The sequence below is a fragment of the Calidris pugnax genome, unplaced genomic scaffold (genome assembly GCF_001431845.1).
Source record: "Calidris pugnax isolate Ruff unplaced genomic scaffold, ASM143184v1 scaffold219, whole genome shotgun sequence".
Taxonomy (NCBI): Eukaryota; Metazoa; Chordata; class Aves; order Charadriiformes; family Scolopacidae; genus Calidris; species Calidris pugnax.
The window spans coordinates 7,023,606-7,045,990 of NW_015094507.1; the positions used below are offsets into that span (position 1 = coordinate 7,023,606).

General features: G+C 41.8%; 1 protein-coding gene across 2 annotated transcripts in view; it reads left to right on the forward strand.

Annotated features, from left to right (window-relative positions):
• The first annotated feature begins 429 nt into the window (after positions 1–429).
• Positions 430–22,385, forward strand: part of LAMA4 (laminin subunit alpha 4) — a 103,947-nt gene continuing 81,991 nt past the window's right edge. For both annotated transcript variants that reach the window (XM_014964668.1, XM_014964669.1), the window contains exon 1: positions 430–1,032. In XM_014964668.1, coding sequence (XP_014820154.1) covers positions 832–1,032 — 201 coding nt within the window. In that variant the 5' untranslated portion in view covers positions 430–831. The remainder of the gene's footprint in view (positions 1,033–22,385) is intronic.

The following is a 22,385-nucleotide window of genomic DNA, read 5'->3' on the forward strand; positions in this document are numbered from 1 at the left end:
ACATGAGCCGACAAGAAGCTGAGAGGTGGGCTTGAGGGAAAGGATCTGAATGAAACATGTTAGAGAAGCCACTTAGCCCTATTAGCCCATGGCACAGCCAGGCTGTCTCCCTCCTCCTCCTCCTCCTCCCGCCCACAGCCTCCCCTCCCCCATCCCAAAAGAAAAAGTTGGTCTAGAGGGTTTTTTAATAAATTTGGCACCTTTCTGCCTTCCGCTGAATAAACTGGAGTTGTTAAAAAAAAAACCTAGTAATGAGAATCAATGCTTCATGTGAAGCAGTCAGATGGAGTTGTTGGGGGGGTAGCGTGGGGGGCGGAAAGGGTGACCTCACTTTCTGAATGGCAAAGTTTGAGTGGGAGGGTCTCTACACGAAAGGTAAAAAAGGGAACGATGTGAACATGTGAAGGAAGCCAGAGCACCGAGCAGAGCGTCAGTCTGTATCCTGACAGGGGGAGATAAGGTGGCTGGGGAGCCAGCGGTGCTTTCCTGGAATACAATCTCTGTTTGACACTCTCTGCTTAAGCACTGCCCATCTGTATGTTATTGAGCTGGAGCCTCTGGGGAAAAAGAGGAGCCACAGGCACAGAGAGTGAACGAGGGAGGCAGCAAAAGCACTTTTCTTCCCTTCTTTTCCTTTTTTTTTCTTTTTTTTTTTTTTTTTTTTTAAATCAGGATCTGGTTAGCCTGCCTTGAAGTGCCACATCTGGAAACTGAATGCCGAAAGAAAGTTAAAATAACTGAGGCACCACTAAGCCAAGGGGGGCTGATTGCAGAAGAGGGTAAACAATTACTGAGACGCTAGAAGACCACTGCTGGATGTAAGGGGAGGAAATGGCTTTGATCTCCGCCTGGCCCCTCGTTTCTCCTATATTATTCTTTTTGAGATGCTTCTCCTCCAGCACAGCCTCGAGTGAGGGAGGCGTTTTTCAGTTTGACTTTGAAGGTAGCTCAGCGGTCAGCACGCAAGAAGCCACTGTTATCAGAGGGCAGCAGCAGGCAGTAGCTACTGGAAGTTGGGTGCCTTTTGCTGAGGTACAGTAACTCCCTTCTCTCTCTAGTGTCTGCGCTTTTCTGCTTTCATCTGTCTGTGTTGAAGCTCCCATCTGCTTAACGTTAGCTTAATCATTCGATCCTTAAAGCGATACCGGAGGATTTTTTGCGGGGGGTCTGAGACGTTGCATTTCGGGACTGCAGAGATACAGTTCAGACCTCAAAATGTACACATGCCCTGCCTGCTGTGAGCAGACAGCTGCTGTGCTGTGCAGTGAGGCTGGCTTAGCACGTCTCTGACTTGCCTGCCAACATAACTAAACAGGCCTGTCCAAACAGAGCTATTTTACAAGGGTTAATTGTCACAACACTTTTCTGCTTGCCTTGTTGTAGTTCCTGCAACTGTAATTCACTTAAACTTCCAGAAAGAGTCTGTCTTTTGGTGGCAAACACTGTACTGTATAAGTTTTTGCTTTTGTCTCTGAATGCCACAATATGAAGTTCCTTTCCATGATGAGAGTGGGGATAATAAATCAAACGTGTGTAGGAAACAGCCTGTAGAGAAAACACCTGCAGAGATTTTAAGACTTCCAAAAAGCATGAGGTTGGACATAGTTAAAAATGAAATTACAGAGATCTGAGAAGCAATTTGATGGTAGAAAAATTTCCTGTGACCCCTGTGTTTTGGGACTGATTGATATCCTCATTCTAGCAAGGCTGCGTCAGAAATGGAGTACTCAAAAATACAGCTTGAGAAACAATAAATTACTCCAGCATACACTGGGAGAGGGGGACAGTAACATCTCATGCGTGGGAGATGAAAAGTAGGAGGCAAATTGAGTTACATAAGGTCATGGGAAGGGAAAGAGTAGTTCTTCTAGCATGACATCCAAAAATGAGGTGAGATTAGCACAGCCGTGTCACTATGACAATATCAAGATCACAATCTCTGATATCACAAGGCTAATTTTCCCCCTACGCTCCAATTGCCAGAACTAACAGGCATGCACAAGCCCTTCAGCCAGCCGGGGTGGGTTACCAGGGGGCTGGGCAGAGCTGATCCCCCGCTGCAGGGGCTCCAAGCAGCTGGGCAGCCTTGGGAAACGCCTGCCCATCCTGCCAGGGACTCGGTGTGAAACATGACCTGTGTGAGAAAACTGGAAGCTAAACCCTGCTCGGCTCAGCACAGGGGTTCTCGGGAGACATCCCAGGCTTGGATGGGCTCCATGATGTGGGATGTCATCTCCCCTGGCCTGGGATCAGCCCTGGGAAGCCTCATTGCCACCTGTTGCTTAGAACATGGAAAGTCCCTCAATAAAATGCCTGATTTAGAAGCCGGAGGAGTTTTGTAGCTGCTTTTTACAGAATAATGGGCATAAGTGATTAGTAGCCTTTCTCGATACGATTGCATAACATGGTTTTCCCAAAGACACAGTTCACATTGTTTCTCTTTAATATATTTGATTTTACCTTGGAAAGGGCTGGGACATATATTGGACACTGCAGAGGAATGACATTTTAGTCTCTTTTACCCATTTCGATCCTCCCTCAAGTTTCATTTATACAATCCAATCTAATAAGACTCACTAACCACTGTTTGCTCTGGCAGTTTACTTCAGCCCCTGCAATGGCAGCATTTAGAGTCTGAAGCCCATGTTACGAATGAACAATGGTGGCTGCTATTGCTATGCCAAGGCCCTTGGCTGTAGGATGTTATGGATTCATGAGGAGAGAGTGAGGATTTCAGACCCCTTTGCTAGCTGCAGGTTCACCTTACTATTGCATTTCAGGGCCCATCTCCATGGTGGTTTCCAAGGAGGCCCAGTAGGATGCTCTTTTGGGATAGGGCTGATGGCTCTGTAACAGTGAGAGCCATTGATCCACATACGTAGTTGGTAACAGGAGCTGAGGAACTGGCTCTAAGCCTGGAGGTTGATGTAGAGGCCAGAGAGTGATGGTCTGGTAGTCTCTCAGCCAAGAAAGGAACATGTCCTTTGGTCCTCAGAGAGCTTCCCCCTCCCACAGCCCACCTCCCCTCCCCCAGCCCCGGGAACAGGGTTTATCCCAGGAGGTTTGAATTAGCCTCTTTCAAAGCCCGAGTTCTTAACCCGCAGCTCATAGTGAACCACAGAGTAAACTCCCTTACACAGCGCGGTTTGATTCAGCTCCTCCATCTAAATATTGACTCAGGCCTACAGCTCTCCCGAGCAGACAGAGGCTGTTAGTCACGTTGAATAGTGCCAAATTATACAAAGGGGGCAGATTTACAAGGCAGAGTTACAGAGCCACCGATGGGGCTTCGCAGTGGACTGTGGTGCCAGCCAAGCGCGATGTGAAACGTGCCGCTGTAAAGCCAGAGCACAGACCAGGGTAGACAGAAATCACGGTGTTTCCATGTGTGGGGCAGGTGCTGGTCAGCATTAGCCCCACACATGATTCTGCTCTACACAACGTCTTCAGAAATCTGCAAGGTCTGAAACAGTGCTGGTGGCAGTTTCCGAGCTAGAACTGCTAGAATGCTCTTAGACCTTGGTAAGCATTTGCTATTATGAGCTTATAGAAGATCAGGAGACCCCAATTAATGTAAATACATATTAGTGAATATTTCTCAGTTTTCCAGTCCTCTTCCTTTCCCATGTTTTGCAGCCTTAAACTCAGAGGAACTAGGAGAAGTGTTTTAAAAATTCAGAATTAATGTTAATGTGTAGCTTTTCTGTGCCTTGGGTTTGAATGAAAGCCTCTTGAAGGCAGAAAGAAGAGGACTAACTACATTTGCAATGCTATGCTAATACACTGTACCCACTCACAGGGCAGATCATGGGTTTGAGTTGGACTTCAGCAACATCTAGTAGCTTGGTGCCCTGGTTGTTAATCAACAGGTGATCCAGTACACCTAAATTAGACACATAAACTGTGCCTAAGCTTTTTCAAACCAAATCAGGCACCGTCTTCAAGTAAAAACCCAAATTCCCCATAGAGTAATAGAGATACCAGGTTTTCTAAACCTCTAATTCCTAGCTGTCTTTCCTGAAGGCCCTCAAATGAGCCTCTTCATCTGTAAGGACTATGACAGGTACTCACTGCAGGACAGTTTTAGTAATCAGCTAAAGACTGGGGCACAAAATGTAGATGTTTAAATTAACTGGACTAGTTTCCACCCAATGAAATGCCACGTTACCTGCATAATGAGCCCTGGTAGTGACCATCATGGAATAATGTACCTAGGTCTCTGCCTGTGTTTCAAGAAGAACACTTATAAATTGATGAAAATGATTCAGAAAAGCATCCTGAGAAGTTTTACAGTGTTAGGAATCAGAAGATAGCTGAGAGACTCTACAGTCCTACCTGCTCAGCTCAGAGGGAGTTTAAGAAAAAGCTTTTAACTTACTGTGTAAGCACATACAAAAGAAAAAAAAAATAACAGGCACATTAGTCTAACAAAAGAAGGTCTCATCATATGAAACAACTAGAAGCTGAAGGTGATCTAGTTCAAACTATAAGTTAGTTACACAGTTTAATTTCAAAGATAATTAAGCACTGGAGACTTTATCCAGTTATGTTGTATTGTCTATCAAGAAGCAGATCAATATGAAAAACACTTTCAAGTACTCAGTTGCTTGTGTGTGCTACTTAGGATGATTAAGTTCCTTGGCTCACAAAGACAATAAAGGGACGTGAGGGAGATGTTACTGTGCTGAATCCTGATGTGTATGGGGAGACAGTGAGAAAAAGAAAGAGAGTAAGCTCAAAGTGCTGGATCCAGTTCATCAGTAGAACCCAACCACAGTTGGCAACATTAAGTTGGAGACTGATTTTTCCAAATAAGGATTAGATTAAAATATTTTCCAAGGAAGATTAATCAGAGATGGAAGCAGAGGATTTAAACTGACAGACATATCAAATGAAAGCAAACAAGTGAGTGGCAAACATCAGAAATCTTTGGTTTGGGGTTCCACTCATTATCTTGGACATAGCAAAAGGAAAGAGGGTGGTGAGACACCTCCAGTTTTGGTGAGGCACAGAGTCAAAACTGAAAAATAGAAGTAACTTGTGAGAACAGTTATATCCCACTGTCAAACGTATGCCTCTAATATAAGAAGCAGGTCATACATTACCATTTGGGTCTGAAGCCTGCCACTGTCAACATTTGTGTTTGTAAATTCCATTGACACAGGGGCTCTAATTATATATATGTAGTCTTTTTTCCCCAGGAAGAATAAAGTTCCTTACAGAGTCTAAGGTGAGAATAAGCAATGGTACAAGACTTCAAATACTAGCGAGTATGGCAAATGATGTCCTGTGATTCATGCTGTGCAGTCACTCACTTTAATGCAAAATTAATGTAAGGTGACATACAGAAAACTCATTTCATTCTGATGTAAATGACTACACGAGGTCAAGAAAACAGCAAAGAGAGCCCAGTACAGGAGATGAGTATGGGAAGGATTAGTGGAAGAAAGGGAAGACAGGCATACAATGGAGACAATTGCTAAACAAGAAAAGGTAATTTCAAATGTCCTCTGTGGAAAGAATTGAAGCAAATAGTGGGAAAGGAAGCAAAGTCAAGCAGGAAGAAGAAAAAGGAGAGGAAAAAATTAAAGCCAGAATGAGATAATCAAGAGCCCTAAGACTAAAGAAAAAAAAAAAAAAAAAAAAAGTGGAGAGAGGGGAGGAACACAACTGCTCCCTCCAGCTTAAAGCCATTTCCCCTCGTCCTATCACTACAGGCCTTTGTAAACAGGCTCTCCCCAGCCTTCCTATAGGCCCCCTTCAGGTACTGGAAGGCTGCTATTAGGTCTCCCCAGAGCCTCAGCCTGTCCTCGTAGCAGAGGGGCTCCAACCCCCTGATCATTTCAGTGGCCCTCCTCTGGACCTGCTCCATCAGGTCCATGTCTTCCCTATATTGAGGGCTCCAGACCTACACACAATACTCCAGGTGAGGTCTCACCAGAGCAGAGTAAAGCAGAAGAATCACCTCTCTGGACCTGCTGGGAACGCATCTTTTGATGCAAAAAAAAAAAAAAAAAAAAAAAAAAAAATAGTTGGGACAGGGCAGGAAGCCAATTCCCAGAGTGAAGGAAGGCATGATATTGTTGGACAGATGGAAGAGGAAAACTGCATCAGTGCAGTTCCAGCATCAGTGTTTTTGGCTCAGAGGAAAGGCAGAGAGATGAAAGAAGTCCTTTAAAGGAAACAATTATCATAGTCAAGGCAAAACTAGCCATTCACCATAAGATAAATTAAGAGGCAGAAGGTATCAGTTGGAGCTTGCATGTTAAAATGACATGTTTGACAATCATTTTTTTCCCACCTGAGTTCTACCAGCAGCTGCTGATCCAAATTTTCAAAAGCAAGAAAGAATATTTGAGCACTTTCTTCCTGGTTCTCTAAAGCGATAAGCAATAATTAGCACAGGACCTGTGACAAACTTACCTATCTAAAATGGTCACATTAAATATATAAAAAGAGAGCAATCATAAGCCCCAACCACTTGTTAACAAAGACTCAAACCGTCACCAAATTGCCTTCAGCCCTTCACCCATAAAGGTTGGAACAGAAATTCTTGCAGACTGTTTAGAGAAACCACAATTTGATCCTTACTTGTGGCATTAATCTGTTGAAAACAAACTAGCAGTAAAAAAAGAAGCAGAAGACCTAATCCTGAGGTGTGAGCCAAAAAGGGTTTTAGCTTGACAGAAACCTTTATATTCTTTTAAGCTAATGGGAACTGCATCTACCTTTAAAAAGGCAGATCTTTAAATGAATTCATTTCAGACCCTTGAGGTTATGTTAGGTTAACTCCCATAATGGGCAATTTGGATTTCTAGCTGCTGTTTTTTTCTGTTACAACAAGGTTATGTTCTGAGAAACATCTATTAGTGGGGAGGAAGTTTTACTGCAGATGTTTGTGATTCCAGCTTAAGTTTCTCATCAAAGCTTTAATGAAAATCAGCTGCTTGGAGTCAAGCCACCAGACCCCAAACTTTTTAAATCATAGGAAGCTAAAGCAAATGGAAGTACAGGACAGAGCAGATGGATAGTGGGAAATGTTCTCCATTTCAAGAAGGTGCATAAAGCACCCACCATAACAATGCAATTTAAACTCCACTGCAGTGAGTTCCCACAAAGTTTTGGGCAAGTACCAGCAAAGTGCCCCAGAGTTTATTCAGGGCTGTGAAAACCAATGAAAGGCATTTCATGCTCACTCCTATTCATGACATGGGAAGCAAGGGAGGAATTACAAGTCCAGGTTTTCCAGGGGGCATGAGAAGCAATAAAAGAATTGGTTTCTGAAGGAGAACGTGTCCTGATTTAAACTGATAACAATTAGAGCTGCTAGTGTTCCAGAAATGTGTAAAATAGGTCTAGTTTCTGAGTAATATGTAACGAGCCACTGATAATTTACTATTTGCTTCTGGACTTAGGTTTCAAACACCAGACACCCTTGGTTTTTATATTTTAATTGGGCCTCTTGAACATTTGGATCTGATCCCAGTTCATTTTCAGACACCACCATGAGCTGGGGATGTTTGGGTTATGCATCCTAATGCAAGAGATTCAACAATTGCTGAATAGTACTATACACAAAGCAGTTAGAACTCCACAGTTTTTGAAATCTAATTCTTCATCGTTAAATGATCTCACAGAGTTTTTCCTAACTATCAGTCAGGATAAATGCAGTGTGCATTTGGCAATGGAGACAGAGATGGACTAAAATGCAGTAAATATGATCTGGCTTTATCGTTGCTGTTTAGCTGTATTGCGCAATTCTTTAGATGGTTATTTTCTTAAAATAAATACTTCAGAAATATTAGAACTCCTTTTTTAATTTTAAGACCAGCAGGAAACGGCACTAAAACCCCAGCATTCAACAGTTACTACAATACCTAATGTGACCCAAAGAATAATAGTGTGGTGAAAAATATTTTAGAAATTGCTATCCCAAGTTTACAAGACTGTAAGAAGTAGTAAAATGTTATTTTTCTAAGTCATTACATATGGAAGCCAGGGAGCATGGGAAGAACTGGCACACTTGAATGTTAATTTGAAACATAATTTAATAATTACTGAATAAAAAGAATCTACCTGCATGAACAAATTCCAATGTGATCTGTAAAAATAGCCATTTTAGCTGAAACTGTAAGGCTCTGAATCATTGTTTGACTGTCTCCCCAAAATGAATAAAAATTAGCTCGTTCAACCTTTCACCATTGGCATCAGGTGGAAGAAAAAGTACACGGAACCAGCAACTAAACCAGATCATTTCTGGGCTGCATTGTACCCTGTTACTACCCTACAATGTGTTCTGTTGTCAGTTGTATCAAAGGTCTACTGAACAGCAAGAGATGAGCAAATTTCTTTTCTGCCAAGGCTAATGCAAGGCCAATATGTCCTAGGGTTTCCTGCTGTGGTTTTCCACCTCTGAGTCTGGATGATAGCCCGATGAGAGCCACAGAGAGTCTGTTACTCATGATTCCCTTATGCTATGCTCCCACGCTCCTGGCTCCAGGGACTCTTCCTCAAAAGCACTCTGTGGAAGCAAGCATTTGTCCAGAGAAAATCTACTCCAGTACCGAAAAAAAGAAAAAAAAAAAAAGAGCTGGCAGAGCAAAACATGGCAGAGTCCTCCCTACCCCACCGATAAAAATCCTACAAACCAAGATGCCCCAGAAAAGCTACCACAGCCTGGCCCATTGAGGGTTGGCAAGGTCTCCAGAGCACCAGTACCTGGCATTGATCCGTTCAAGGGAGGAGGTGGGCAGATGTCGAAGGTCTAGACATGGTTTAAGGTCAGAGGGTGTTTGCTCAGCTTTTTGCAGGTTTGTGGTTTTCTGTGGCTCTCTACTTCCCATCAATGGGGAGGATTGCCTGCAGAGGCTCTACATCATCACTAAAGTACCATCTTATTTTTAAGTCAGCTGGAAGCAGAGGTTCGAGCAAGGAAGCAAGTCAGCTGGAAGCAGAGGTTTGATTTTTGTGAGGTGTGAGGAAAGAGCTTGGATTTTCTTTTTCTTTTGATGCATCTACTCTTAGACCTCTTCAACCCAAGAAGAAACTAACTTCTTCATTGTCAGACCATGCCTGTGACGAAACAAGTGATGGACCAAGAGGCAATGAGAGATTAGGGCAGGTTATCCCTTCTCCTGAGCCCTGGGCTTTCCTCTCTTCTTTCAGAGCACAGCCTCTGCCCACCTCCATGCTGGATGTAAGACCTGTAGTACAAATTTAACCATGTTGAGCCGTTTCCCTTCCTTCCCTCACATTTGCAAAGCACTGGCACTATTAAGGGGAGATATGCAGGGAGAACAGCCCATAAACATGGCACCTTCCCATCAGCCATACCCAACAGCTGCCTGTTTTTCCACTGCTGGGCCACCCTTGGGGTGGAGTGATAGATGAAAGCTATTTTTCTTGATCTTTCCAGTTTTTCACACTGTGGCTCGTGTTTCGTACTAACAGGCTTTTAAATTGATACCTTGGCTATTGATCAAGCAGATCACTCTATGTCCCCACTGCAATTCCAACATTTCAAATTTCACTGCAAAATCAAACCAGTAAATACTAGAAATCTGGGGGGAGAGGGGAGAGGAAGGGAGGGAAGTTGCTGCAAAAGGGAAATCAAAGGGAGATTCAGATTTACCCTACAGTGTCCCACGAGCACAGCTGCACCTGCTTTAAAGACCACTTTTATTTTTCATCCCCCGAAAATTTCTGTCTCTATCTGGAAATCTCTCTGGGAGTGCTGTAGTTTGTCAACTGATTATGTCTCACCAATCTGAGGGACTCAAGAGGAGAAAGTATGACTCAGAACCCATATCTCATGTGAATGTGTTGTGGAGACTGGGTGGAGGGTGGTTAATAAGGAAACAACACAAAATTATTTATCCCTGTTCCTGTAAATTGTTCTCCTTGTTTAAATTTGACATTTTGTTTGAAAGAGGGAAATCAAATAGCTACCTTTCCAACTGCAGCTTTTCTATTTCCAACAGTGAGCATCTATAAGAGTAAGTTTTTTACTTAGTGGCTGTAGTAAAAAGTACATTAGAGCAGAGGCTGGTATTAATCTCTAATCCTTAGCCAGCTTGCAGACAGCTAAAACATTTTAGCCCTCCCCCTTTTTGGAGAGGAATGCCTTTTAAGCAGAGGCTTTGTCTTTCCCACTGTATATGGAAAAAATGACTATGTGCTTCTATGGAGAATGCCTAGCTGGGAAATGTTTATGTTGGATCCAACCCCATCTCTGTTGCTGAATGGCATTTTGTTTTCCACTTGGACTAGGGAAGGGGTAACAGTCTGGAAATATTTTCAACACAGGAAATTTTTTTAAAATTAAGTACAATTATTTAGTCAAGGTAATAGGTCCTGTTGTTGCTCTGCATAAAGCCATCTGGCTTTCAGCTATTGCGTTTCTTTGTGGGAGTCACCATTACTCTGTCATTGCTACAATGGGGGAGTGCACAAGTCGACTCTAGGAACAAGAATACAGTGACAGTGGACTGAGGAAGGGGGGTTCCTTGTCATTTTCACTTGTTCCCCATGACCTGCTTTGCTTATTGGTTTGGGGATTACCCAAGCACAATTAGCCATATTCACTCTCCTTCCAACTCCTAACTCTACTATGCAACAGGGAGAAATAGAGGTAACTTTTGTTCTGCATCTCCCCCACCAGCAAGATTTTACCTAGAATTGGAGCAACTAGTTTCAGTCTTGTTAGTTTTAGTTTTAGCAATCTCTGCGGTCTTTGTCTAAATCTTCAGGAAGATGGTTTCCATCAGCATCATAATCTGTTCTTTATTATCATCAAAAATAAACTTCTATTTTGGAAGGTGATGATTTGGTAGCTCCTCAGGTAATACATAAATATTCCCAATTGTCATGGATAATTCAGCAAATGATGTTTTCAAATTAGGCTGCTATTCAGTTAAGATGTTGTCCCATCTCCCTCAAGGCAATCACAATTTTTTCGGTAAATTCTGAGGACAGCTCAACCCATTTGTATACATAAATGATGGAGATCTTACAGTGTTAAGCTGTTGCTTAACACAGCAACAGTTGGAAAACCAGACTAAATTGAGTCATCAGATATATTCTTTAGCAGCTGCAGAGTGGCTGGACATGATGTGCATGGCTCCAGAACAGCCATAGCCCTGTGCTCCCGGGTGGGAGCATCGCTGGGGGTGACAATACTGAGATCCATGCACAGAGCATGACAGAAAAGACACTAGTAACAGAAAACAAGGCTTCATTTTTTTCAACGCTCATTGAACAGTCCGTTTACTGAAAAAGATTACAGATTCAAAACCAATGTCAGTTATTCATTTTATGTTTGAAGATTCAAATTACTGGGCTTCACAAAAAGACACCAGTGCAGCTTTAATGAGCATTTCATATCACTTACCTAGATAACTCCATTATTATATTAATTTGCCTAGATCTATGGGAAATGCACTCAGTGAGGCTTTAATTGTCATTGAACCTATCTCATCTTAGAATTTAATTTATAAAATAAGAACATGCAACAATATTGGTGCTTTTCCCTGAGTAACTATTTCAGCAAGAAAGAGTTTGCTTTTACATTTGCAAGCTAAATAACAAAACAGAAAGCTTGTTATTGTGTAATTCACATAATTGCTTCAGTTTGTAATCTCATTAAATGCAATTAGAACTGAGATACCTGTCAAGATAAGTGGATAAAAAAAGATTACCAGCATTATGCCCAAAACTCTTCACCGACTTCTGGTTAATTCCTAATTTGCAATATCAGTGGAAATATTTCACGGTTAACAAAGTCAGAAATTTAAGAGAATAATACAGGAATTTAATGTACAACACCATGGTACTTATTATAAAACTATCATGAATATTGATTTGGGAACTAATCTAAAAAATGTGTTCCTCTCAGAAATGTTTACAATTTAAAAAACAAATTTGAAATTGGAAATGGCTAATTTGCATGAGGTTTCTGCCCTTGAAATGGTAAATACTACAGAATGGCTTTTTGCATGCAGACAGTTTTCTAACAGCTGTAGTGTCCTATTAAGTGGGGTAATTAACTGTCTAGCTATGATGTCACACACTGAATTAATTTCTCCAGTAATAATAGTTAGAATGTGACCTTTCTAGTTCAGAAGAATTTGATACTGTAGACCAGAGGTAATGAAGGCTTATAGAAATTATAAATAGAGCTTGGAGGCCTAAGGGGAAGCTGGTGAACAAGCTTGTTTGTTTTTCATTCCCTAGGTTTGTGAGGCTTCAAAGCTCAGATAAATTTAAAAAAAAATCAATGGAGAACAAATAAAATTGTAGAGCAGATGTTTACTTTTGTCTGCATGTTGTGGAGTACCTCACGGTGAAGAACAGGGCTTCTGTCCATCTCTCTTTACGGTAACTTTGATGGTAGAGCATGTCTGGCCAACAGATCAGTTACTAACTTCTGAGAGCCTCATTCTCCAGAGAAAGACAAAGATCCCTCTGAAATATCATTTCATAGGGATTTATAGCTTCAACCACAAAGACGGTCTTGAATTTGCTATTATTCAAGGCCTGGGAATTTGAAATCTGTTTATTTCTTCAAATGATAACTTAAGCTGAAGTATGACAGCTCTTGGAAAGGGCAATAGCAGAGCATTTTATTTTTAAAATTAGTTATAGTTTAACTCAGTGGGTGGAAGAGCTCACAGCAACCTCTTCCATAGCCAAGACCTGGTCTAGGAAGTTGCATATAGCAAATGAAGAGAAATGAACAGGGCAGGTTAAAAGGGGAAGTTATCAGCAGAACTAATGTTATTTGTACCTTCAGTAAGAGCTCCAGCTCTTCATTTGTTTTTTCAAGGAGAGGAAAATGTTTTAATCATTGTATCTTAGAAAAACAAATGCCCTGAAAGACATTTTAACAAAAAAAGCTTCTATATAAAATAATTTTTCCATATTCATATTTCCTTCATCTTATGAATTGAAGAAAACAGATTTTCCTTAAATATCTTAAAAGCCCTCCTACAAAGTTAGTTTCAACTTTTCATGTGAAATTTTAACACTGAGGTCTAATTCTTTTTTTTTCTTCCTACCCTCCTTGACTAATCCTTTTCATATATCTGGTATGCTTTGGCAGTTAAATCTCACAGGTCACTCATAAAAGTGTCCCTCAAATACCAGAGTGTGGTCTATTCCTTAGAAAGGATGGAGAAAAAAAGTGGGAAAGACGGCACAATGCCAAGCAGTGCTGTGTAAATATGCAAAAGGTTTAAAGTATGGCTGTTTAGCTGGAACCCAAGAAAGTTTTTTCAGCACTGGATTAAAAATACTGGAAGTCTTAGGTCCAGCAACATCTTTATATTCACTGCAGGCATTTGAAAGATGCAAATGATGACTACCAGAAGTGTCTGCCCATGTGGGGATATTCATTATTCCTAGTGTTCTGACTAGTTCTCTTAAAAGACATGAAGTTGTTAACTTGTGTCACTGCTGTGGATTACATTGGGTACATCTGGAACACTGTAATTGGGGATTACAGTGGGTACACTGCTGCAGATTACTTTGGGTACATCTGGACACTGTTGCAGGCAACCAGCTCTAGGTAGCAGTGTTTGAGCAGGGGGGTTGAACCAGGTGACCTCCAGGGGTCCCTTCCAACCTCAACTATTCTATGATTCTGATTCTGTGATTCTGTGTGACTGTGGTCATTATTCCACTTTACAGATGGAGAAACTCAGTGAAAAAGTAATGTTCATGGTCACACAAAAGACGAGCAGAAGAATGTATTTTCCTGAATCCCTGTATGCTTATGAACGTGGTCAGGGACAGAGGAGGTCAGGCCCAGAAACAAGGGGATAAGTTTCTCATTTGTCCAGGGAGAAGGAATATTTTTCCTTACATTAACAACACGATGAAAGCATTGCTATGAAGACGTTAATAAATTAGAGGTGAAGGGTATGTCATGAAGTGGGTGAGTGACTAGAACCAGGTGTGGTGAAAGGCAAAGTGGAGAAGAGGAGTAGGAGGACAAATGGAAAGGAGGACAGGGAGGACACGAGCATGAGTAGAGAACAAGGCAGCAGCAGCAAGGCTGTGGGAGTCAATGGGGGGGCAGGTGGAGACCCACAGCCCATAAGTGTAATGTTCAGATGCTCCATTAATAGAAACAGCCCAAGAGAAGTACAGAGGCCTCCCCCAAGAAGGGCCAATGAACAACCATCTCATCTAGTTGGCATTTACTGTAAGACTGTTTAAATGACATTCAAGCCTCGTTGCCAACAAGAGAGATATATAATATAGACAAGACTAAAAGGTAACCTATAAATAAAAACTAGAGTGAATCTGTGCTATAAATATAAACTGAGGAGCCATGGATTTAATCAATGCCTCATTATACATAAACAGACCTACTGGAACATGCTGCCTGCAGCAAACCCTTTATTGCTTTGAGTACTCACTACGCTTTTGAGGAAACTGTCACTATACAAATCTCTATCCATGTGATTATTCTTTCTCCTTCAGTAAATTCAAATTTGGGGGATGTGAGAGCTAGAAGAAATGGATAAAAATTATTTGCAACTATATAGTTATGATTGTAAAAAAGGGGGCAGAGATATGAATGACAGAGCTATCATCAAATACTTGTCTATAAAGAGCCCGAGGACACCTAGAAATATTTTTTTCTCTCCTGCCTCAAAAATTCAGAACAAAACAAAGCAGAGAGAATTTAATTAAACAAATGTTACCGCAAGTCCTACACTTCACATAGGATCCATCAGATCATCAGATCCTTTGTCCGTATGGCCTACCATGGTTCGATCAAAAGTAGTTGTAGAGATGGATCCTTTTGACATGTTGGAGGAGTAAAAAAATCAAAGTGTTTAAATACAGCCATCCATTATCTCAACCATTTCAGCTGTTGAGAGACAGAGACCACCCTCTCAATCTTCTCCCATAGTAGGTATTACAGGAAAAAGTGCAAAGAATTGCTCTGCATTTCTTAGTTATATGTTGTTGGTAATCTTGGGAACAGTCTAGTGATCATGTGGAGAACAGATGATAGTAAAAGCTGTGAGGAAGAGGAGCAATGCTAATTAACATGCAAAGCAGCAAATAATATTAAAAGCATTGTTTTAATGCAGTTATCACTGACTGTCCTACACTTTTGGAAAACATGAATTAGGAGTCTGATCATACAGAGGTATTGGGCAGCATCTGATACTGGGTTCAGTGATTTGTTATCTCCTAGTTATGAAGTATAGCAAGAAAGTCTTTCATGGTTAGCTAAGTCACACAGGAAAGGCAGATTACCTGCTGATGCACACTTCTCAGCTATCTTACATGAGATACTGTACCTCTAAAATATGTACAGTTTCCTGGGGACAGACAAAACCAGCACAGTTCTAACCTTTATCAGCCCAATTCATCATAAGACTTACTTAACAGTGTTTCTCAGCTGTAGTCAATATTTGGCACAAAACTGTTTCCAGCAGGAGCTGGTGAGCCAGTGAGTTCCTCAGCCACAAAAGTGGAAAAATCTGGGTGTGAAGTGTACCGGAGCATCACACACTACCTGGATGGACACAGCATTGGCTGGATAAGATGTGAGATGCTAATAAAAGCTTTGGGCAGTTCATCCCCTGCCAGAAATAGGGCTCCATCTCCATAATTTATAGGCATTTCAACGTAGACCATGCAAACCAGAGCTCTAATTAATAAACGCCCTATTAGTCTGGTAAACTCAATCCCTGATGGGGATTTCCCAGCAATGCAGCTGACTATGCATTCAGAAACGAGGCAAATGAGGCAGGCGTTTCTGTCTGCTGACTCCACACAGCCAGCGCAGTTCATAGGTTTTCTAGTGGACATGCAAGTCCCTCCAGTTCTCTCGCACCAAAGCAGGAACCAGCATGGCTGAGTCAACACCAGGATCCTGCAGAGCAAATATAGCTATATCCTTTCCCCCCACTTAACCCTTATCCATCCCCATGTACACACACACTTTTGAGACCCCCTGGAGTCACAAGATACTCCTAAATGCCACACGTGCTGAATGCTCAAGCCAAAATGTAACCTCCAGCCGTAAGGCACCTTTTCTATGGGCAGTAAAGGGCATGGTGCCTGTGTAAGAGGGCAATGAGCCCAGAGCTCCTGAGTGTGCTGCTCACCAGCAGCATGTGCCAGCACAAACCTGTACTGTAGATCTGCTGGATTTTGTGTTTTGGCAACAAATGGAGAGGGATTTCTCCTGCAGGTCTTTCTGTTTCTATAAAGTTTCCCAGCAGACTGAAGAAGAACTATATCTTTGTGTCTATGCTTATGAATAACACATTTTTGACCTAAGGAATTTGAAACATCTGTTACTGTGGTCCTAGGGAGCAAGAAATGGCCAAATGTCCATCAGTATACAACTGGCAGTCTGGATTTTAAAAGTCCATGTCTAAACATACTGGAAGTCAATTATGTCCTGAGCAGAAAAGCAGATGTAGAAGTTATGTTGGTGCCCACAGTGCTTTCTTGCTGAATGAAACACCAGAAGCAGACCATATATCCATCTGAGGTAAAGAAGATTGTTTTGTAGTTAATGCTTTCCAGGCACGATAAGCTATACAATTTGTGCCTACCCAAAGTGGTTTTAAGCTAGGATGTCTGTGGAATCAAACACTTCATTTCTTTACATTCCAGTTTGGCAAAGCAGTATTTTTAGTGCAGCAAAAAGTGTGCATTTTGGAGGGAACCAGAAGGTGTCCTTAGAACAGGGTCATGCTCCTTTCTGTGCTAGAGTGTAGCTGTGTAGTTATTCGGGGAGTTTTACCCCAGTCACTAGCTCTGGAGATTGTCAAAGTCACTTACAGCATCAGAGCTCTTTTCCCCAGCTGTATCTACAGTGCTTAATTGCAACCTGAGCCAGGAACGAATATGACAGCACTAACGTAATGGCAGGGATCAGTTTTGCTCTTTGTAAAATGGGATAATCTTGTATCTCACAGGCATATATTAGAACTAAAGTCACTGTTTCCAGTGAGCACTAAGTACTTAAGACAACAATACAAAGTCTTAATAATGATTTCTTACAGATTTCTTTCCTAAATAAGTTATACGCTGTCCAAAGCCATCAAGTTGAAATGGGACTGCGCTACTAGCAGCAATAAAATTAATTTCCAGATAGCAAATGTCCAGTGGCATTTTAAACCTCTTCCTAAGAATTATAGCTTCACCAAAGGGGCTAATGTACATGTATGCTTTGTGCCCCCCAAAGAAAAAAAACGCTCAGAAATTGTGTGAAAAGGTTTTGTTTGCAGATTTTTGAATGCACGAGTATTCAGTGAGGAAGGTGGTACCAGTGCAGGGTAATATAAGGCAGCTCCTTTGGAGAGCTAGCTGTAAATACCAGAGGAGACACTATCTGGACAAAAGGAAACATCCCATGATTATGCTCTGAACTGGTCAGAATCAGCCTAAACTTAAATGTAGAAACAGGATCCCTTGGGCCTGTCAGACACCAAGGTTTCCTTTAGATCCATCAAATTTCTCTACCTGAAGATACTGACTGGTGGAACAGTCAGGAGCCTTTGCATTTCTCCAAAGGAACAGGGTGTCTAGAAGTTTGGCCAAATCTGTGGCGTAGCAGCCATAACCTGGACACTTCTACACAGCACAGCACACCCGACATGGGCAATAGGCTTCATCTCCCCAGACTTTGTACGCCGTACAGATTTCCCACCTGTGAGCTAGCCTTCCACGACCCTCTTTGCGGTCAGTAGAGAGCACTAGGCAGAGCTGACCTACTTTAGATGCATTTTAGTACAGAAGGAATTAAATCATACGAAGGGTGTCTAGCTGGCTTCTTCCCATGTGGATGTCTCCATGTTGATGACTCCCAGCCTAATGTGGTTTGGGTTTCCTCCACATGCAGTCCCATCGCCCAGCTGTGGAGGCTGCTGGCCAGGATGGCCCCACACTAGCACAGCCCCAGCTGTGTTAGCACAACACTGCACCTGGGGCACGCAGGTCCTCTGGGGTTCAGCTTGGGACTGTCTTCACGGCTGACATAGACATGTCAGGTGGGGCCTGCAGAATGTTGAAAATTTGGCGTGCTATCTGTGAGTGCTTGGCTGGGGATTGAGTATTTCTGAACATGAAGACACTGTTGTAGATGAGAAAGACAAGGAATCTCTTCAGAAAAGATTCCTACCTATTTTTAGGAGACCAGGGAAAATGGAATAGCACAAAAGTAGAGGAATGCTTTCTTAGAGTTGTTCCTCTAATGTTCTTATTTTTAATAAATAATTACATAAATGAAAGTACTGGGAGATATTCAAGCAGGAAAACATCTTTATTTTTAGGAAGGGCAGTAGCTATTTATCTCAAGTTGGCCTAAGCAAACAATCTTCAAAAAGGCCTCAGAACTGTGGCTGCCAATTCCAAATACTTCTTGTAAAAAAATAAACAAAATCAAGCATGTTTGGGTTCAGTTTGGAAACATCCCAAAGGAGCAAAGAGCTGTTGTTTCCATGGCAATACCATGCACTTCCAGCAGACTGGTATCTCTTTAAGATTCAGGTATTTTGAAATGGGTGGAGAATGTTTAGAGCATCCATTGACCCCTGTATAGCAAAAAATTGAGAGCTTTGGGGATATAGTATTATGTTGAGACCTAAACTTCTGTTTGGCTAAACTGTTCCCTCCAGAAAAAACATTAAACTTCAAAAGGAAACTGTCAAGAAGGGAAGAATCCATTGTTCCACTCAATTTGTCTGATTGTTTTCATCAATGCATTTAAAATCTTTGGTTTTATTTACTCATGTGTCCTACTTTGACAGGTATCTATGGCTGATATGCTGCCAGTTGTCTCACACATAGGAGCAACATTTTTCTCTTTTCTTTTCCCTGGGCTCTGAGACAAAGCTTGATAATGTTCAAGTAGAGTTTGTTTTCTTTTTTTCTTCTTCTTCTCTTTCACTCCATAAGAGACAGTGAGGACTTTTGAGGGTCTCACAGTTCTGAAACTGTTGATCAATCGGTGTCAAGTGATAAATATTATGCAAATAATTCACAGTAAGTGTCACAATTATCCATAGATGTTTCATTGAGAGAGAGCCTATCACACCAGACCTCGCAGTTCTCAGACTAAGACTCTCTTAAGTATATGTCTTCTGACAATATTTTTACCACCTTTACAGAACAGGTCAGACTGCAGAAAAAGACAAATTCAAATGCACAAAAATCTTTGCAAAATGAAACTGTATGTCCAATGAACTTGCTACACTATCAAGACAAAGCAGGTGAACAAGCTGTGGTATGTCAGCTTAGCTAGAGATAACTATCTATGCATGTTCTTGACCATCACTAGATGACAGGTAATTTAATTCTCTTCCACTGAAGGCTAAAAGAGCATGATCAGGAACAATTATGACTTGGGTAGCACACCATAAATTATGCTACAATAATTTGTTTAGCCTCTTGGCATATGAAGAAATTACATGTGAGGGCTGCTGGAAAGAGTCACCCTTCCACACAAAATACAGCTGTTTATGATATAGGGTATAACTTCTTTATATGTTTGCACGTAGATTTGGGATATTAGGTTAATTAAGCTAATTTTTATGTCATCACTAGCACAGGAATTTAAAGGATTCAACTGTGCCCAGGCTGCACTCACTTTTACTATCCTGAACAGACGTTGAAGTGAGAATCTAGTAAGGAATACTGTAATGTTTGATCTTTGCCCTCATCTCTGAACATCCATGTGGCACACTGAGGCTTTTCAGGCTTGGAAGCAATCACATCATTTGATTCCACCTCTAGCAGCAAAGAGCATAACACTGCTGGGCAGCTACAACCAAGTCTCAGCTGACACTAAACTTAGCAGAGACTTGGCATCTGATGTGCCATGACTGCTACTTTGAGTGCTTTTCCTCAGCTTCAGCTCTGCAAGTGCACCAGCTGTCTTGTCTTTTACAATGGTCCTGGAGGCAGGCACTGTCTTTTCCTTCTGGGTTTGTTTTGGATCAAATGTAATGAGATTCCTGGCGCAAGACTGGCAGACATGAGTATAATGAATATAACAAAGGCTGAAATGTCTAAACGTAGACCATTTAACCCTGAATCAGATTCCTTCTTGTACCCCAGTACTCAAGAGAGAACTCTGGAAATAACAAACACTGGTGAGGTTCCAAGGGAGCCTTTTATTGTGAAAGAAAGAGACCCTTTGTGCTTTTTTATATTCACAGGAAAGTCACAAGTTCCAGTACTAACTAAAGAAACATACCATGTTTTCTTACCATTAGATGAGAGAGTCAATGGCTATATCAGAATTACCAAATAAAGCAGTATGGGGACCTGCTAGTCAAGTAGCGTAACACAGCCCATGTCCATGTGCCGAAGCTCTCTCCCTGTTTGCCCAGAAAAGGACAGTCCCATACAGAACTGCCTGAGGGAAAGTGTACTAACAGATGTACTCTGAGTTGTGCCTGAACATCATCGGGAAAATCACAGTCTGTCAAAGAGCAAAACCAAGGCAGAAAATGAACCGTCAGTCAGTACAGATGATCATAAGCCATGCCTGAAGCCATGCCTTGCCCTTCTTCCGTTGGCTGGTGCAGATGGAACCTCAGAGAACGTTCTGTGCATGTTACAGCAAACATCCCTACCCTGGCACGGCTGCACCACTGCTGCTAGCTGGGAGCAGGGAAGGAACGGGGACCCGATTCTGCCCTCAGTTATGCAGGCGTAGATCAGGAGCAGCTGCAATGAAATCGGTGAAACTGCCTAAACATAATATGGGAGTAAGCTGTGTATGCTGGTTGTCTTCCATCTTCAGTCCCATCTTCCACACATACCAGTACAAAGGTCTGAAGAAACAGAATGACTACAGGCTCCACAGCGCATTCAGCGCTGCAGCTGGTTCTTGTTTTTAAGAAATGTAATAATTAAATCCAGATGCAAGGAGTGGGGGAGGAGGATAAATGCACCATGGGTGTAAGAGATTTTTAAGAGCTCAGCAAGATCCACGTTAGATTGGACTTTTCAGCTTGAGCTGGAGCAAACATTGTCCCTCGGGCAAACAAAAATCTAATAACTGTGAAGACATAATTGCTAATGCAGACCTAGCGTTTTGGCCTACTAATTGTCTTCACCATTCAGAAACACAGTGGACGGAAATGTTCCTCGCTCAATTGCCTACATAACGATTTTTCAGGGAGGCTAGTTCCATTTTGGTCCAGACCTGTTTGTGCTTTGTGTGCATAATTTTGTGCTCTCAGAACATTTGGCCATTTGAGTCCCTCAATTAGCTCAACACTCTTGACACTTCTTTTTATAAATATGTTACTGGCTCATGCCCTGGAACAACTAACCAATCACTCCATTATCACTAGTAGGGCAAGGAGCAACAAAAATATATCAGAATAATTGAGAGTGCCTGAGAAAACTTTTGAACCCAAAGGAAACAATCTGGATCCCATTTTCCCCTCATTCCCACTTTCCTCATAGCATTGATTGTCAATACCTCATTTCTGGTTTGAATTGATGCAACCCCAGGTTTAAAATACTGTATTAAAATAGTGAGCATAAGCACCTTCCAAATTTTTGTGATGAACTGAATAATGTGGGGAAAAAATGTTGCCAAAAAATACCCAGGTGGCTTATGAGCCTGCAACTCATTTTCAAGAGAGGCTCTGACAGCAAGAATAGCAGAGGTACCTAAAACTGAGGCAGATGTCTTGAGGAAATGAGAAGTGTCCCTGCTCAGAATAGGGAGTAAAGTTGTTCCCAGTGGACTTCAGCAAAGACTGTACAATCCTGCCCATGCAGCTGGAACCAGTGGTGTTGCACTGAACTGCACCTAACTTGTTCCTGCTGAGTGAGAGGACTAGGTGAAAGCTCACTCATGGCTGCAATGCACGCATGCCCTTAGCCAAAGTATAAAGGAAGTGACCTTTATGGCTGACAGAAGGATTTTCACAGACACCTTTGCACACACTCATGCATTTCCATTGTCCATATTCACCATTGTAAGTAAAAAATTATTCTGCTTAGACTTACAAACCAAGAAAGCCTTTGGCCAGACACTAATGGACCAGCTAGGACCACCCACCAGTTTAGGGGCATCAGAGAACACAACACGCCTTAGATCTATATAAGTGGAGAGAAATACTGCCAAGACAGACACTGGGATAAGAATCTGTTTTCAATTTAGAAACTAACTGTCTCCCTTCCACAGTGTGTGGCGTAATCACTCAGCTGAAATCCTTAGTCTGGTGGGAGCCAGTCCTACAGCTCTGTGTTATGACTAAACAATTGAAAGAAACAAGCAGTACAAATAGATAGTATTTCTGCTGTCCCAAAGTGGCTATGGTATGAAGGCTTTTACTCCTAGGAGCTATTATCTAAGAAAGTGTTTCCAAAGCAAACCAGATAAA